A 19,737-nucleotide genomic window follows, 5' to 3' on the forward strand; every position below is an offset into this window, starting at 1 on the left:
GGGAGTTAGCATCGCCTTTAGTTTCCGTTGCTGTTGGACCTTGATGGTGTAGTCCTGGAAAAGGAGTACTTTGCCCGAGTCGCGTCAGAGTTTTTTCTTTTGTCTAGTTGTGCAGATGATCGTGTCTCTATTCACATAATTGACTAGTCACAGATAGATGGAGTGCAGCGGGGGGACCCAGGGGGGGGTTTGGGCACCAGAGAGAGATGTACCCATACCCATTTCAATAGAAGCACTGAGATAGTGCTTCGTTGGGAATCCACGATTTTAGCCAAGTGGCAAACAATCTCTCCGATTTGATGCCCTCCAGATCATTCCAGCGGGTCACCATTTGGCCTGCCCAGTGCAGGGGCAGAGCACCAGGTCCATGTCATTCCCACTGTAGCCTCTCAGGGCAGGTGAGGGAAGAGCTCTTCACCCCCATCCCTTCAGAGTTCTCACTCCAGTCATAGGGATAATCTTGTGATTGCAGTACTAGCAATTTCCTCAGGTAAGTCCTCAGAATGCAGAGAGGGGCACTGTGTTCTATCCCTCTTGGCTGGGATCATTCCTGCTCTAGCTCTATCCATCCACATGATCCATAAGGAGTCAGGGTTCTCATTACATAACCCAAGGTGTTCCGCAGAGCCCCTCTTTCACAACCTCAAAACTACTGAACATAAATAAAGTTCAAGTTCAAGTTCAACAATTTGTATAGTGCACTACTCACCCAGAGGGTCTCAAGGTGCTTGAGGGAGGGGGGTACTTTACTTATCGAATATCCAAGTTTTTAGATGCTTTCTGAAGGAGAGGTGGTTCTGTGTAAGCCGGAGGTGGGTGGGGAGTGAATTCCAGGTTTTGGCCGCTAAGTAGGAGAAGGATCTTCCCCACATGGTGGATCTATGGATGCGCGGAATTGCGGCGAGGGCTTGGTTGGACGATCGTAGTTGGCGGGTGGGGGTGTAAAAGAACAGGCGTGTGTTGAGGCATTCGGGACCTAGGTCGTATAGGGCTTTGTGTGCGTGGGTGAGGAGACGGAACGGGTGGCCCAGTAGGCCAGCAAATGCTATGTTCTCTGCTCTTCAGAAAAAGGACAGCCCTACTGATTTGAGATTTCCTTTGCCTGGAGTACTTTCTCTGCCTTCAGTGTAGCCACCCTTGTGGCCGCTGCACAGAAGGCAAAGTACATTGCGGAGAGGACATGTTTTTTTTGCATTCACCCAGCAATATGCGTCTTTTTCATAAGCAAGTACCCACGGTGGGAGAATGTTATAGCAAAACAAAAATCAGTTACCCTGACATACAGGGAGCGTTCTCCATGCACACTAGGGTCATTAATTGAGTTATTTTGCCTTGACTGTTATGTCATGCACCGTTGTCCTGGGCCCAGAAGACCAGTGATAGTTGTCCCACTCTTAATGGAGCTATGTGGCGTCAGGATAGCATAGTCAGCGAGGCTCGGCTGATGGAAACCCTGCAGTACCCCACTCCTCTATGAGGCAGGGGAACAGAAAGATTGGAGATCAGGCATCCACCGTTTAGTGGATGTGGGACATCTGCAACAGAAGAGTGGACAACTCACCTGCCAAACCTTAAATAACCCCGCTAAGGTTACCAATTTGCATCCCTTATAATAGGCCCATTTGTAGTTTCCCTCAGTACAAATAATAGAGGAGGCAGTTGCACTGAAATATGTTTATGACGAAAGTCTGAGGCCCCTCGTGCCCACAGAATCTCCCTTTTTGTGAGGTTCCATGGCACAGGATTCTGCTGCATATTTACGAGGTAGCTCTAACCCACTTTTTTTTAGCTTAATGCTGCCTTGTAAATATCATTCCCTTTAATACAGTTTTCTGCGTTAAAGGGGCGTGCAGTGGGTGTTGCCGAGGGCATTCCCAGCAACATCCATGGATTTCTAATACTGCCTCAGATTTACGAGAAATCGTAAATCTGAGGCGACACCAAAAACGTATGCCTCCCCAGGGGAGGCTTAAAGGAGGCACAGCAAGGAGAAATATCTTGGTTTCTCCTCGTGGTTCCTTTTTCTATGTGTGCTGCATTCAGCAGCAAACATAGAAAGAGGAAAACGGCTCTTGTTATTGTTTTGGTGCCGGAAGGTTTCCCTTACTGCACAAAAATAACCATTCCTGCAACACAGGCACCCGTGCACCATAGCCCAAAGATGCCTGCGCACAGCAGCCCATTGTGCGCCGGCGAAAAGGACAGGAATGCGGCGTATCTGATAGATACGGCCCGTTCCTGGCCTTTTCTTTTGCCGTAGGGCAGCGCAGCAGCAAGGCCTGCGGCGATGCCCTACGGCAAAACCTCATTAATGATGCCGAGAATTTCTAACCAGTGCGGGACAAGTGTTTGGCAGTGAGTAGCCATCCTAACATGATTAAATAGGAAATATTCAGGGATAGGTGTGACGCTACTCGGAGAATGAATAAGGACTCGGTAAAAATTACAGGAAAGTAAGTAGAATCCTGAAAAAAGGATAATAAGCCAAGTGATGGCACGACGGTAGGTAAGGAAAGAGAAACCATGCTATGTTGTGGGAATGGCCACGATAGTGAGAAGAATATGACGTGAGTGCAGGGCTAGAATTGTCATTGGTCTGGTTATGTAAGGAGACAGAAAGCCGCGATCAGTATTATGGAATGAAGCCCAACGATTGGGTAGCATGATGATCGACAATATTTCTTAACCATTACCTGAATAGTTATTATACTTTTTAAAATATTTTGTATTAACAAGGAGAAAATATCTCTTTCCAAACTTGTGCTTTCAAGCAACGAGGCAAGCTGACCGAATATGGTGCCAAGTTAGTATTCTTAAATCTGAATATTAATTTGGTATTGATTTTGTCTGTGAAGAACTGCAGTGTTAAATCAATATAGAACATGAATGCTCATTCAAAAGAAGTGATGTATTTTCTATGTTTGTAAACGTTTCTTTTTGGGGCTACAATTAGAAGAGCGACACGAGCTGTGGGCATAGTGGTGGTATTCGACGGCAGAATTCCTTTTCTAATGGGCATTACACATGTATTGTTCAGTTTATTTGTCTCTAGGAAATGTGGATCTAAAACAGTAGGCTGGATTTATCATAAAAGTGATTTTAAGTTGTATTTATTATGAACAAATTACAGTAATATGTTTACTAATTGAATATTTAATTGAACAACATACATGCACCACACACGGTCCATTGAGGCATTGTTTTTCTTTGTTTTTAGTTGAATTCTAGTGCTCAATCTCCTTTTTTAAGCGCTAGTATTCATTGTTGTCATTTTCTTCACGGTTGTGTTTTGGTGCACTCCTTCGTGCAGGAGCACTCCGTGTGAGCGTCCACCTCCGCCACTGTGTCCACCGACTTCACATTAAGGTTCACTTGCCATTCACTTTGGTCTATTGTAGAACCTGGGAAATGAGGATTAACACATCATTAGTAAGCATAAAGCTATTAATAATTAGAACATGCAATGGAATGAGCTTGCCCAAAATCAGAATTCACCAGCAATAAAGGTTTACTTTCACCAACTTCGAATGATGAAATGTATCAATGCTCCAGCAGTCAAGCAGAATAACTTGTCACAGCTATCGCTGCTGCTGAGATTCAGCTCATGTCAGTATTACTTATAATGCCACACCAGCTATCCGGTAGAGGTTAGCATGTACATTAGGCAACAGAATATACTTTATTTTCACATTTTAGGAAAAAGCCCTCAGAAGGGGTTGGCTGAACCAATGCTGCTCTCACTACGTTTTGTATGATAGAATTATTACATGTGGTGGTGGAAATGAAAAGGTCGTAATTGCTTATTATTGTGATGTCCAAATCACAATTAAAGTCAATTACTATCGTGATGCATAATTTGGGTAATTATCCCTAATTGTAGCGCTGCATTTTGAACTTTAGTAAATTGCGAACACTGTTGTACACGTACACTGGGTACTGGTAGTTTTGCCTATATCAGTGCACGAGACCGGTGACTATTATCCTGTAAGATCTTAAAAAATAAACACGATAATACAACATGCATTTCCGTAGCGATTCCCACATGAGTCACTAGGTGCCAACACCTTCCAATCAGTTTGGATTAACTTGGATGACTCCTACCTCATCCTGAGTCCCAACATCTTAGAACATGGTTCAAGCCAGGAACAATAACCTAGCAGACTTTCATCACAAGCTACATTCACAGAAAACAGCAGCGGAGAACACTATGATCAATACAGCACGACTCACCACCGGGGAATAGATCACCATGCACTGTCTACCTCATGACCACAGCAGGCCTCCGACGCGCTCTAACAAAGACTATCCCCATAAGCAGACCATCATAGAATGCAATAGTTCATGGGTTTGAGAAGAACACATTTCAAGCTCCAAAGTCCATTTATAGTTTTTTTATTAAATGTTTTCTTCTTTTCCATACACCTTCATCAATTCAACATGAAATAGTTGTTTAAGCCTTTATACATTAATCACAGGTCTTCATAATTTATTGTGACATAAACATCCATTAATCACATTTCTTCCTCATTGATTGTGACTATAGAATGCAGTCCAGGTTTGTTATCAATGTTGGCTCTAGAGAATTTGTGCATCTACTGGTCCTGCCGACCTCCAGCCATAAAACCTTACCTTGATTTGCCAGGCATACACTTTATTGAGCAAGCATTACTGAAAGAAGATGTGTGGGTATATTATGGGTAGCTATGTTCAGAACCTAAGAGATTGGCCTAATCCTGTTCAAGAATAGGTAGCCTCTCTGGCCTCCATCATCACGTGTTTCATGCACTCCACATACATGCTGACAGAAAGCTACACAGAAAACACACAGAAAACAGCACAGGAATCTGGGTACAAGATCTGGTCCTGGCAGGCTCATCACACCTTCTAGAACGATGGACCAGAAAAAAGTTTCCAATGCGTTCAGTGGGCCATCTGGGCGCCACAGACTCAATTACCGTCTATAGAGGTGCTCAGCATTGATGGTTCCTTTCCAGAAGTCTACATAAAATGTGCCAAGCCTCTGAGTTTTGTTTTCCTCTGAGTGTAACTTCATACAAGAAGTAAATGTAGGGAATGGGTGTGGCTTCCACCAATTGCTACAATAATGACATCTGCAATCATGTATCCACCTCTGAAGCTTGTCCTACAAAATGACACTTATTTCTTGGGACTGCCACCTCACAGCTGGACTACTGCTTCACTGTGCACACTGAATCCCATCCAGGAATGATGGAGCAAACACCATTGCGTTGACCTTACCTCATCTCTAAGACCTTGATAGCCTTGCACAATCAATTAAGAGAAAATCCTAGTTCAAATCTTTGGGGCTTATTCATGAGAGCGTAGCTTTTTTGATGCTCCGGTGGCACAAGCCTCTCAATCATATCTATGAGGCAACGCAAAGCCAATCTCCGTGGCTTTGCATAGCTTCATAGATCTGGAGTAAGACAAAGCACCGCAAGTTGCTGCCCAGCTTTACTCTACATCAAGTAGTCATTTCATGGGCGTTGTGAGTTTTACCATGCAGCACCCATGGATTTTTGATGCTGCCACAGATTTACTTAGTCACGTAAACCTGGGGCAGCGCCAAAACCTTGCATCTCCCCAGAGTAGACTAAGAAAAATATTTTTAATTCTCCTCGTTTTTTCCTCTTTCCATGTGTGCTGCCTTAGAATAAGTAAAACACCTCTCGGGATTGTTTTTGTGCAGGAAGGTGCCCCTTCCTGCAGAAAACCAATCCTGCCTGCAACGGAGGCACCCGTGTACCATGGTACAAGGGTGCCTATGTTGGCGCTAGGCATCAAATTATGCACCAGCGTGGGGAGAAAGGACAGGAATGCACAATATTTCATTAAAAAAAAGCAGTTTATTTACAAGAAACTGGCTCATCGGTATAGATGCGTCATCTTCCCTGCACCTATATGCAAAAAGGATTGTCGGCGCAAAAGTCACGCATTGCTGGAGTCTTGTCGCAAGAACGATGCAACTCCAGCAATGCATTGGGAGGCCTATTCCTAATACACTGCGTCACTCCATACACCTGCTCTAAGCATGAGTAGGGTTTTGACGCAGTGGCGTCCTAGAAATGGCGCAGTGAAATCTTGTAGATTTCACGGTGTGACTTCTACAAGGTTCGCCCGCGTGGGAACACCCACCATGCATACAGTATACCTGACACAGGTATAATGTGACTCATGGCTTTACAAGGTGACACATCTCCCTAGATGTGTCTAATTGTAAATCGGCCGCAACATGGCGCCTTGTTTATGCTGCCGCTGCGTCACAAAAAGTGGCGCAACGGAGGAACAAAGTGGCGCAAGAGGCTTGTAAATCTGCCCCACAGTGCATTCCTGCCCTTTCATAGTGGCGAACAGCATCGCAGCAGAAGACTTGCGACGCTGCCATATGCAAATTCCTTTTAAATGAGGCCTTTTATGCAGAGTGTGTATTAAGCTGAGTGGAAGCATGCTGCTAAGTCATTATAAGATCAAACGAACTGACAATCCAACCAGAAGCATAATAAGATCAACCTCCCTGAATTGTTTAATGATCCTACAATCTAGCCGCAAAAGGTTTGGCTGGAGATCTTTGCACAAACATGGCTCCTCCCTTTGGAACTCAATGCCACTCCCATCTTGGGCTCGATGGACGTTTCACGAAGTGTCACGTGGGGCTGAAAACTCAGCTTTTCATTGATACCCATTGATTATGATTAGCCCAAAGGTTTTGAAAATCCGGTTCATGTTGACAGATGCTTACACAGTAACCCCTCCCCAAATGCAAGCATGTGTCAAGGATGCCATGCAGACATACTTTAATAAAATAAAATAAATAAAATAAATAAAATAAAATAAAAATATATACAAGATGCGTCTGACTGAAGAACGCAGATTATATTATTCTTTATATTTAATATTACAATATGTTGTGCATTAGATGTGATCTGCACGACATATAAAACGCCCTGCCCAACGGATGGAACTCATTGAGGTTGGCCTTCTAAAAAATGGCAATATATGCATGCATTAACGGAAAAATTCAATTATTTCGTTAGAACACTTTTGCATATGCTTCTTCTTTTGTTTGTTCTTCGTGCAACTTAATGCACAGCCAGGAACACAATGTTATTTACGTCGCCCACAAACACAGAAACGGTGGTACACCGCATAATTGAGTTCAAGTATTAAGTAAGAGCCAGCATGTCCTCAACTGCTCCCTTCTAATGGATGCGGGAGCCTTTCTCCCAAGGGTGTACTTGTACTACATGAAAAGTTCTACAGAGTTTTTGTTTGGTTTTGTGTGCTTGGTGCTATGCAAAATCAATTTGTGAGCTGGTGATGGATGAGCATGTTTGTATTAAATCCATTATCGCCCTCTCCACCAGTGAACACGCGCCAACTCACCCACCACCCCTACCTCCTCTGCTTCTCTGTGTTCAAGGCCACAGTGACGTTCCTCAGCCAACAGGCATTGACATCATATTGGAAGTCAGATTTGCATTTATTTTGAGTACTTCATATATTTCATTTTTCCGGGTAGTTTTAGGGTTGCATCAATTATTAATGTATGCAGGAAAACAATAAAGGAAATACGTCTGTTAAACACAGGAACATGCTGTTATTCTTATATGGGAAACTTGCTGTTTGCCACCGAAGCAAAGGAGGGCCAGGTTAACTCAAACAGATGCTGCTTCTAAGCACAGTCTATTACTAGGTTATGTAATAAAGTTGGGCCGAAGTGCTAAATACTTTTGATTTCGCAAACCGTGCGGTTTGGAAAATCACGGAATTTTCTAATGCAAAACTATGATGTGCAAGGTACTAAGGGCCAGATGTATCAACAAGTCACTTTCCGATTTCCTAATTGTTTTTTTTGTGCAATTTTTCTATTAGGAAATCGCAGACCCCCATGAACAAATGTGTCTTGGACACATTTTGCGATTCCCATTGGGTTGCAAATTGACCTACCTCAATAATATTAATGAGGTAGGTCTCGCTTTGTGACCTATTGGGATTGGCCTGCTCTCACAGGGATGGTGACTTGCTGGGGTCAGCAGACCACCATGTCTGTGATTGCTTTTTAAATAAAGCTAATTTCTTTTGTAATGCATCCCATTTTCCTTAAAGGAAAACGAGATGCAATTAAAAAATAAAAATGAAAAGCTACTGTTTCAATTTTTGGACCATTGCCTGCTCTTTAAAAATGTTGGCGCCCACATTCACAAAGGGGAAGCCTCTTCCAATTTGCGAATGGGTTACATAACTACAAATGTTCTGAGACCGCATTTCCGTTTGCAAAACATTCCTACCTACCAGTGAGACACACTATTAGGAAGGTGCAAATTTTTGCGATTCGTTATTAGGAAATCGCAGACCCCCATGAACAAATGTGTCTTAGACACATTTTGCGATTCCCATTGGTTTGCAAATTGTTCTACCTCATTAACATTAAAGAGGTAGGTCTCGCTTTGTGACCCATTGAGATTGGCCTGCTCTCACAGGGATGGTGACTTGCTCGGGTCAGCAGACCACCATGTCTGTGATTGTTTTTTAAATAAAGCTAATTTGTTTTGTAATGCATCCCATTTTCCGTAAAGGAAAACGGGATGCAATTAATAAATAAAAATGAAAAGCTACTGTTTCATTTTTTGGACCATTCCCTGCTCTTTAAAAATGTTGGCGCCCACATTCACAAAGGGGAAGCCTCTTCCAACTTGCAAATGGGTTACATAACTACAAATGTTCTGAGACCGCATTCCCAGTTGCAAAACATTCCTACTTACCAGTGAGACTCACTATTAGGAAGGGACACCCATAAAATGCCCCTTCCTAATAACGACTCACAAACCCTACTTTGCGAGTTGGTAATGGGTTACCGACTTGCAAACTAGGGTTGGTACATGGCAAAAAGCTTTTCACCACTCGCAAAAGGTCTGATGGGCGGTTTGCTACGGGTAAAATACTTTGTACATCTGGCTCTAATATCATTTTCACACCCACTCTCAATCACAATTAGAAGAGCACGTGAAAGAAGCACCCCCTCGTAGCTGTGAGCCACAGTAGTATATAGAGTGGAGGGTGAATATAACTGTGGTGCAAACCATTGAAAAGTTATGGACCTCTCAAAGGAGGTGATAACTGATTCAAAAGGCAAGCTGCTCCCAAAACATAGCTTCAACTTTTGAAATCATGTTGGCTGCCTTTGGTGGAGCAGGATGTGCTCGACAGAGCCTCTGTATGTTACCCCGATATCTTCCCAAAGGGGAGACATTTTTAAAAAAACGACAGCACCTATTCCTTTAAAGGACATGAACCTATTTATAAAAATATATTTCCCGCTTGAGAATGTGAATGCAGGAATGGTGGTTCACTGTCACTCACAAGCTACCATCTCTGAAATGGTAGGCAGTCACCAGGGGTCCAAGAAAAGTAATGTCCATAATTAATATTAATTATGGAGGTCATTTTGTGACCCTCTGTGAATTAGAAATGTGTTTTTTAATCTGCAATTATAATTTGACACTTTGGTGTATATAGAAATGCAGTGATTGATGGAGGAAATTCATGTTGCAACTCTTTTTTTGGTCATCCATACTTTGAGGAAAAACAATTGCTCTACTTTACAGAAAGCAAAACATGAACAAAGGCTGAAATTGTGCTCCCTGCCGATGCCCCCCGCCGAAGCGGTGAGGAAAACGTGATTGATTCCTATCTCAAGAAATGCTGGTCGAATTTGGCCCGTATACCACTTTCATGCCAACAGGCGCCTAGCGACAATGGAACCAACATATCTCTCTTGAGGGCCGGCTTTATCACTGGTGGCGCCCAGTGCGACAATGTTAGTTGGCACCCCCATTGACCACCTCCACCATGAATTCTCTCACTAGCACCCTTTAACAGTGACCAAGTCTCCATAACCACATTCTCTCAGAGGCAATTAATTAGTTACATAGCGCCACTCATACCAGTAAAGGATGTCAGAGCACTTTGCATCACACACACATTACACAGAGACAATCAAGCATACATGTGTAAATCAGCTTAGAGGAAATGTTACATAAACCAAAGGACTAAAGGTGTAGGAGTCACATGTCATGCATACTGGTAGGCTGTATAGTTTAGGAGTGCTTGGTGTGGAGAAGCACAAACTCAGTCAAAAAAGAAACAGCACAGTTTGGAGTTTTCTTTAACAATAAGAATCGATTTCTACCCAAATAACCCTTTAGGCAACATTAATATATGCTTTAATGTATACTTTGCAGTGTGTATGCAGGTCTATGATGAAAGGCAATACCTCAATGTTCTATATTAGGACTTTAAGTTATAAATTGCAAGTAACAAAAGATGTCTCTTTTAAAAGCAGTAACTTGCTGATCTATTGACATTGTATGCACTCAGTAATCTACATGGTACACGTTCTTTGCAGCAGGCATATTAACCCTCTGCACTACCTTCATATAAGTCAAAATATCAACTATACAAAACTCCAATCACTCTCCAGGAAGAACATTAATCACAGGAGTTAACTTGACATTTGTGTGAAGCCTGGTAATTGCCAGAGGAAAGTGGCAGCAGGTGCTTTAAAAACATAATAAACTTAGAAACACAGCGCCGCCAGGAAGCCAGCACCCGGTGTGGTGGTACCTTTCACACCACCCTAGAGCTGGCCCTCTCTCTCCTAGCAATCAGTGGTGTGGGGAGGGGAGAAGGGTGTAAAAAAAGATAAAAAAAATGCACCTTCTTGCCGCGTCTCTCCTCTTTTGTCACTGCGTCTCTCCTCCATCTTCTTGCCGCATCTCTCCCGGCCAGGAACAGGAAGCACCCAGGTTCCCCTGACAAATGCAGCGTTGTGATTGGTCTGAGAGCCATGGTTCGGTGTTCAGCCAGGGAATGGGAGTGTGGGCATGTTATCCACCCAGGCTGTTATGAAGCCTGGGTGGAGAACATGCAAAGTATGCATGACTGTTTGGCCGGCCTGAGAGGGTAGGCCAAACAGTCATTGCACCCTTACATAGTGCCCAACACTCCTCCCCGTTACTCTGAGAGCTGAGCAGCCCGCCCCACAAAGACACTGCAGCAGGACCAAAAAAAATTATAACAGCAAGTTGTCATTTTATTTTTCCTTTATTTCCACTTCTGAAAGCAGTAGGGCGATGCTCCTCTGCCTTAGTGGCTAGCAATTGGGCGGCTAAGATAGATTGGAACCAAACAAAAACTGTGTCACAATAAGTGTTTTGTTATTAGGTACTTCCAGACTGCAGTGTTCAAAAACAGGCCTTTTGGTTTTAGAGAACAACATACATTACGTTGTTTGCCATCACAGTTGTTGAGAAGCTTCGTAGCTAGAAACTTTATTTCCATTTATAGCAGCAATTATTAATCCATTGTCGATGGTGCAGAGCGAATATGTTACAACGGTCAACTAAACGCATTGTAAAGTAGCGTCACCTGCAACTACTGTTTCAATATCTAACTTGAAATTTGCAAATTACGTGATCAAATATATGCCTTCATTAGAGGCAGAAAGAACTGTGGGGCATATTATCAAGGGGGTTTATCTCCGCTTTTTTGGCTTTAAAAGCCAAGAAAGCAGAGATAAAATTATCCCCCTATTACCTAGCTATCGCTAACACCAGTTAGCAACAGCTAGTAGCAGAAAGCGACCATCTTGGGCCCCACTTCGCATGTCAGTGATATTTATCACTAATGAGATGCAAAGTGGGGGTGCCAAGATGTTAGCGACTGAAAACAGTCGCTAACATCGCTATCTCCTATTACCAACTTTTGGAGATATTCGCGCTAAGCGCGAATATCTCAAAAAGCTAACACCTGCCCTGAGCAGTTCTTAGCCATGTTATCCAATGGGAGGTGGATAACATGGCTAAGAGCATTAGCTCGGTAATGCATGAATATCGCGGACTTTTCAGCGATATTCATGCATTGCGGCGATTTTTATCGCATTTGCGATAAACCTTGGTAATACCAAGGTTTATTTGCGGTAAAAATCGCCGCAGCTCAGCGGTAAATTTTTGTCTCTAACCAAGCAATAGCGATAATTATCGCTATTGCTTGGTAATATGCCCCAGAGTCTCGTCTCGTGGCTCCTAATGAGCAATGCACTCACACACATCATCTGTCGACGGACAGACCTTTGGTGCAGAGAAGCCAAGCCAGGTGACGTTTTCTCTTGCAGACTCCAGCAAGGAATTGCCTGTGTTACTGAATTTTGCTGGTGCTTCGGCTGGACGAACAGATCATTTGTGAAGCAAATGAGAGGATGCCGATAGTATGTTCGAACTGTGAGATCTCTGGGGCATGGACCAACTACTTTGTGAGGGACGTTTGACAAGGGTAGGATTCTGGAAATAATTTCTGTTTGGAACTGCACATTTTAGTCAAATCATTACTTTGGGGAATCAGACTACTACATCAATAATTATTCGCAGGGTTTATGTTCGACAGTGCCAAGACAATTGCCTGGCATCAGCTGACCAGAATTGGCTAGACCAGGCAGGACACTCAGCCCTGCAATCAGAAACTCAGGGCCTTATTATCAAGCCTGGGCGATAAAATTATCGCCGCTTTATCGGCAGGAAACTGCAGTTAAAGTGGCGATAATGGGTTTGATAATAGGCTCTATGGAATTCCAATCGAAGCCCATGTTAGATGTGAAGGACATCTAACATGAGCTTCGATTGGAATTCCATAGAGCCTATTATCAAGCCATTATCGCCACTTTAGCGGCAGTTTCCTGCCGATAAAGCGGCGATAATTTTATGGCCCAGGCTTGATAATATGGCCCTCAGACCTTAAGCAATTTAACCTCAGTTTTTTTAAAGCCAGTCAGTACATTTTTGGTCCTAAGCAAGTGGTAAACGCGACTCTGCTCATTATGGTTTATAATCTGCAAGCATTATTGCACCTTTTCTTCTTGAATATGGAGTGCCAATATGTGGCTATCTTTCTGATGACCTTAAACATCTGATTTAGGATCTGTAGTTGCTTGTTCTTTGCCATTCTATGCCGTGCTCTTAAGTGCTGTGCCATGCTGTGTCAAGGGTCTTAACGGGTTGTATTAAAAACCCAAAATAAAGAAATATTGTCAGGGTAGTTCTTGAGATGAACACCACAGGTTGCAGTCAATTTCATCATCAGAAGGAGCTATACATTACAATAAGCTGGGCATTGCAAAGCCCTCCAAAATGTCATATTCTATTCATAAAATAATGTATGTATTATATGTGAGACTCAGGACCAAAATAGGTATAGGAGTATCTTATAAGCAAGGGGAAATCAACTATAAATATCTCTAAAATATAACATTTGAAAGGGGGAAATACATGGTTTGAGAGTAATGCATATCAGAGGGAGTATCAATGAAAGAGAGAGCCCAGACTAGAATTTGAGGATTTTATGGAAGTGGAAAGTTTTGAGGGTTTTAATGGAAGACCTGGAGAGAAGCTATAATACAAATCTCTTAAGACAATGAGCTCCAAATGTAAGCTGCAGGGGATTGATAGGAATGATTTGAAGAATTTGTTCTGAACTTTCTATAATTTAGCCCTTAGGAAGCTTTGCTTCGGAAATTCCTTGACTCCTGGCCTAGTCAGGGTATTTTGAGAGTGTAGAGCAGAGTAGGTATGCAGGCTAGCTTGATGTGGAATATAGTCTCCAGAGAGAGCCAGTTCAGTTCCTTCGAAATGTGTGTAATGCATTGTAATCTAGCAGCAGAACAAATTAATGGTTTCTAGAAGCTCGGGTTGATTTTTGAAACCCTGCCTGCATTTATATGTTCATACAATGCCAGTGTCACATTAGCATAGCAAGTTTTATATTCCCATATTTCATTACTGTAAGGTACTTTTCAAACCCTTGTTTCCCAACATTATAGTTGGTTTCATAACAGTTGTTAGTGGAATATACCGGTGTAAATCCTCCATCTCCATTTATAAAAGGCTTGAATATAAGTTCTAGTGATGCATATGTTACTGAAGACTCAGGCCAGTTGAAACACACTTCGAGCAGATGCATAGGGTCTACAGACATTTAACAATGTTTTACTATCATCTGGGATTTGGTTGAGGTCTTGTGTTTCACAGCAGCTGACGTAGACAATGAAAGGATGAAGGGAGCGAACCAAATGGCTGGACAACAGGGCAATACTAACTGACAATATTATATGATACTATGATTTATGTTACAATAATGTACCTTATCATTAGTAGTGGTGGGAAGTGCTTGCAAATTACCCAATCATTTCAACTCTCAAGTGAGCTCTTGTTGGTGATAATCTAAGAGGTAATAATGAAAGGTAAATGCCCCCTTGACCTGTACAAACCTGTAGAATGCAGAGTAATGAGGTTCACTGCACTAACAGAACTCCAGGAGCCTCATTGAAAAAGATAATGAGCTGCTTCTCCAGGATATGCTGAAAAAACCTCCACAGTCTCTCAATAAGTCTCCTTCATTATCATAATTGAACACAAAAGAGTAGGAGGTTTTATTGTATCAACAAAGGCTTTCATCACAGTCTGATAGAAATGATCACAGCAACCACTACCATAACCAGGACTATACAGTGAAGTAACAGAATCTCTTTTTAAAGAAAAAAAGTCGTCCAGCACCAGGCCCATAGGAGTGTTGAATTTTCACAATGTTCTTACTATATTTTACCACAGAGGCATTGGTCCTCTAATAGACCTTTCTTCACCGTAGTAAGGGATGGCCGTAATAAGGGATAGAATCAGGAATAAAACACTTTTGGTCTACCCAATGAGAACCCTTAATTTGTAGACAACTCCCAAGCACAGTTTGAAATAAAGAACATTACATCTCAAATAAATGACTCACAACAGCTATTTGAAATAAATGAATTCTTGATTCAAGTAAGTGATGGAACAATGAAAATGGGCACAGTTCTCAAGAGCATTGCTAAAGAGTCCTCAGAAACCCAAAACAGGTAAGGCCAAAGAATAGCTCAAAGGAATGAACCAAGAATAATGGCTCCAAAAGAATGTCTTACTCCTCTAGTCTAATAGTTTTTACTGTGCATATTTGTCATCATGATTCTGTTGTCAGTCCACTGTGGAGTGATCCCATGTGATCACTTTTACATTTAGCAGGTACAAATTAATACTCCAGGATATTTTCCTATACCAATCATGAGTAGAACAGTACATTGCATCCTAATAGGTTTGTCGACAAAAAACTAACATTGTTGTGTTGTATACAGACACTGTCAAAAGGTTAGGTTCTTGTGAAATCCACACAAAAGAGAATTAAGCAAAAGTGTTCATTTTATCCTTTAAGGAACATGGCATGATCAGAACAAATAGGCAACATATGAAATCGTGTCAATGTTTATTGCAACAGGCCATGGGACAGTAGACAGCCTAAAGAGGAAAGTTAATTCAAACATCTTTTAAACTCATACTTCATTTAGTGTAAAACTCATAGGGGCATATTACCAAGCAATAGCGATAATTATCGCTATTGCTTGGTTAGAGACAAAAAATTACCGTTGACCTGCGGCGATTTTTATCGCAAATAAACCTTGGTATTACCAAGGTTTATCGCAAATGCGATAAAAAACGGCCGCAATGCATGAATATCGCTGAAAAGTCAGCGATATTCATGCATTACCGAGCTGAAGCTCTTAGCCATGTTATCCACCTCCCATTGAATAACATGGCTAAGAACTGCTCAGGGCAGGTGTTAGCTTTTGGAGATATTCGCGCTTAGCGCAAATATCTCCAAAAGTTGGTAATAGGAGATAGCGATGTTAGCGACAGTTTCCAGTCGCTAACATCTTGGCACGCCCACTTTGCATGTCATTAGTGATAAATATTACTAACATGCAAAGCGGGCCCAAGATGGTCGCTATCTCCTACTGGCTGTCGCTAACTGGTGTTAGCGACAGCTAGGTAATAGGGAGATAATTTTTATCTCCGCTTTCTTGGCTTTTAAAGCCAAAAAAGCGGAGATAAACCCCCTTGATAATATGCCCCCTAGTTTATGTTGAAAAGCATTATAAAATCACTCATATATATGATTTTGGCTTATTATTGTGGTCTCAAGGTGGTAACACGTAAAATACTTTTTGAAAGCATTTGACCAAAAACATTTACATAAATCTAGAATCTATGTAATATTAGATATCGGTGCTGAAAATGTCAAAGCTCTAACATGTAACATGAGAGTCTTGCACCAATATATGTTATCGAATCACTCTGCAAGAAATGCTGCATTTTAATGTTTCATTTTTACTACATCTTTGTTAGAAATATAAGTAATCAGTTATAAAACTATTCTTAAAATCACTATGTTTATGGATACTACCATTTTCTAACTAACCAAGCACACTTAAATGATGATCAGTGGCTCAACTTTCTCTGTATTGTTTTTCTACATACGTGCAATGTGCATATTTAAATTTGGTTGTTGTTTTCAGTGTTTTTCTCTCAATCAGAAATCTGTATTTCACTACAACACAGTCTTCCATGAATTTACTCCTACATAGTTGCACGTTAGCAGTAAAATAATAGATTCACAATTGCAGACCTCATTATTTTCAAGATCCATGACTTTTTATTCCTAAACGAAACCTGGCTAAATATTTCTTCTAAGTGGTGACACAATTGTACACAAAAACATGATTAAATGTGCATCTATTATATCATCAGTTCTCACCATTTGATTGTCTCCCTATGGTCATACAAACGATTAACCCAATTACCACTAAACGACATGCCATCTACCACCCAATTGGAAACAATAGAGAATATATTGAACTAATAGATTTTCTAACCCATAATTTGTTTACCCCAGGTAATAATATGTAAATTGGAGGTTTCAACCGACACTTGGGAGACCCAACTTAACCAGCTATGTCTCAACCTTCTTTGTTCCTAGTAAATTATTATTATATACTGTGTGCTCAACTTCAACAATCAAAGGAGGTCATTTTAAATATCTTAATCACCAAAGAATGGAAGCTTAAAACAAAGTGACAAAGCTCAGTTCAATATTCATATTATTTCCTGACCCCTTCATTTTTCACTCTGCCAGCTTATGACCCCAAGCAGGCCAAAGCAACCCAAGCCAAGGGTTACTAGACTTTACTGCACTAAATAAGAAGTCAGTAGACTTGTGCACAAATATCCTGAAAGTGTGAATGCAATTTTGGACAGACAATAACATGCTAAAAGAGTAAAAAGAATAAAGTTTAAAAATTGAATATGTGTTATTTGAAAAACCTCAACAAATAAGGAACCCTCATAGAGTAACATAGTATTGATAGTATAAACATCCTTATCCTGAACCCCTAACAAAACTGAGACTGGAGAGAGAATAATAAAAACACATTTATGAAGCTAAATCCACCTTTAGCAGAAGAAATATTGGCAATGCTAAAAACTGCCTCAAATGTTATTTGATATAGTTATGAATGTCACATAATCCCCCCTCCCCTCCACAGAGGAGAAAAATTACTACTCTTCTGGGAAATGTGTGAAGTTCGACACCTTCTTCAAAGATGAGGTGAAAAGATACATTTCTCCTAAATGCCCATCACAACAATCCCTGAATGCTATGACACTGTCCTAAAACCCAAGGTAACTAATAAGAGTAGTAATCCAATTAATTATTGTAGACATCACTGTAAAAACTAAAGTACTCCACACTACACCACACTACATGAACAATGGAACATGACTGAGGGAAGTAGGCAGTCCTCATATGGTTGTTATATATCAAGGCTGTCTCTCTTCCACCCTCTTTAAAAAATCTTGGCCAACACATGATCTGCACTGTGCGCTTACAATTGTAGAATATGCCCCCAAACTTTTTTAGCCTAGAAACAAACCAAGATTTTCATCAGAGTATAGACTCCCTTTTTTTTGATAAACATAATCTCCAAAAATCTTAGACTCAAACAATTATTTCCAGTAGTGTCCTTATAGTCTTGAATTCCACCTTCATGGCAATGAGGAAATAGCCTTCTTGTGATACTTTAAAAAATAACTTCTAGGTCTGTGGTTCCAACATCACTTCACCTCATAATTGTTCCTTTTTAGTACCAATTGTCCTTATTTGCTTGCGTTTATATTCTTTGAGAAAATTTGGTGTATATTTCCATTAATTAGCTCTATTTGTATATTGTTTTATGATGCTTCATACTGCTTTGCATAGTGAAAATAGTTCACCAGGCACATGTTGTTAAATCGTCTTGTATTTTGTTGATAGAATGTTATCTTAACGTTGACATAGCTATTAACATTCACACACTTACACACACACTTACACACACACACACACATGCACACCCACACACACACACACACACACACACACACACACACACACACACACACACACACACACACAGATGCATACACACACACCCAGACAGACACAGACACACACAGGAGGTGTGGGATAGCCTATTTTCTCTATCTCTGCTTCATTTGTTTTTAAAATATACATTCTCTCCTTTGCTAATCTGTACCTGGTAAACAGGCGTTATATAAGGCGGCCTGTCTTTACCCAGGTATAGTCCACACTATAGTAACCTGGAACTGAGTACATTAACCAGAAAGGTTACCCATGGTAAAATACTAAAAGAGATAGTTATTGTCCATTAAAGTTGAAAAATGTGGGGCATATTATCAAGCCTGTGCGCTAAAATTATCGCCGCTTTATCGGCCGAAAACGGCCGATAAAGCGGCGATTATGGGCTTGATAATATGGTCTGTGGAATTCCAATCGAAGCCCATGTTAGATGTCTTCACATCTAACATGTGCTTCGATTGGAATTCCATAGAGCATATTATCAAGCCCGTTATCGCCGCTTTATCGGCCGTTTTCGGCCGATAAAGCGGCGATAATTTTAGCGCACAGGCTTGATAATATGCCCCTGTATTTTTTTAAATAGTTTTTCAGTTCACTCTCTGTTTAAATTTTAGCTTGCTCAGAATTGGTAATCCGTTGAATCTTCCACCTTCACTCAGGGATTAATAGGTTGGGAAAATTATATTCTATAGGTTGACAAAAGAAGCATATAATTGCCCAGAAGACATATCTAACAAAGTTTCTCAGATTGTGACTGTAGAGTCTCCAGAGCTGCAACTTTACTATTAACTGGTAGTTTATAGATAGCAAACAAATAGTAAACTTACACAATGTGAATCAGACCCTCAGTATTTTAAGATGAGGCTAGTCTATGAAAACTACTATAGAACATAGATGTTCTACAACCGAGTTGTACTATTAGAAATGGGTTTTCTAGTTGCCTAGGATTTGCACCTGAGCCAGGCAGAACCCAACACTCAAGTCAGGGCACGTAAGTTACATACCAAAGATAACCCATGCTCATGCCCTTGGTAGCTTGGCAAGCGCAGTCAGACCTATCCTAGAGGCATTGTGTAAAGGGTTTGTGCAACAAACACGCACCAGCAAAATAATAAATACACCACAAAGGGAGACTCCACACAAGGTTATACAAATATAGAGTATATTATATATAAACCATAGACCCAAAATGACATAAACCAACAATGATTTTGCAGAACAGGCAATGGTCAAAAAATCACAATGAGTGAAATAAGAAAATGACTGATGTGCAAACATTATGGAAACACTGTTACTATGCATACTATGAAGGCATATTATATAGTATTAGTTGTCCTAAACAGGGCAAGGCAAAATGACATACAACAATATATTAGGGCTAGTGATGAC

General features: G+C 41.1%; 1 protein-coding gene across 1 annotated transcript in view; it reads right to left on the bottom strand.

The window, feature by feature from the left end:
* Positions 1-3,097: 3,097 nt before the first annotated feature.
* LOC147747587 (vitellogenin-1-like) overlaps positions 3,098-19,737 on the bottom strand; it is a 1,134,322-nt gene continuing 1,117,682 nt past the window's right edge. The window contains exon 34 of the mRNA XM_086925703.1: positions 3,098-3,401. Within this exon, the coding sequence (XP_086781829.1) occupies positions 3,277-3,401 (125 nt within the window). The 3' untranslated portion in view covers positions 3,098-3,276. The remainder of the gene's footprint in view (positions 3,402-19,737) is intronic.

The sequence above is a fragment of the Lissotriton vulgaris genome, chromosome 1_1 (genome assembly GCF_964263255.1).
Source record: "Lissotriton vulgaris chromosome 1_1, aLisVul1.2, whole genome shotgun sequence".
Lineage (NCBI taxonomy): Eukaryota > Metazoa > Chordata > Amphibia > Caudata > Salamandridae > Lissotriton > Lissotriton vulgaris.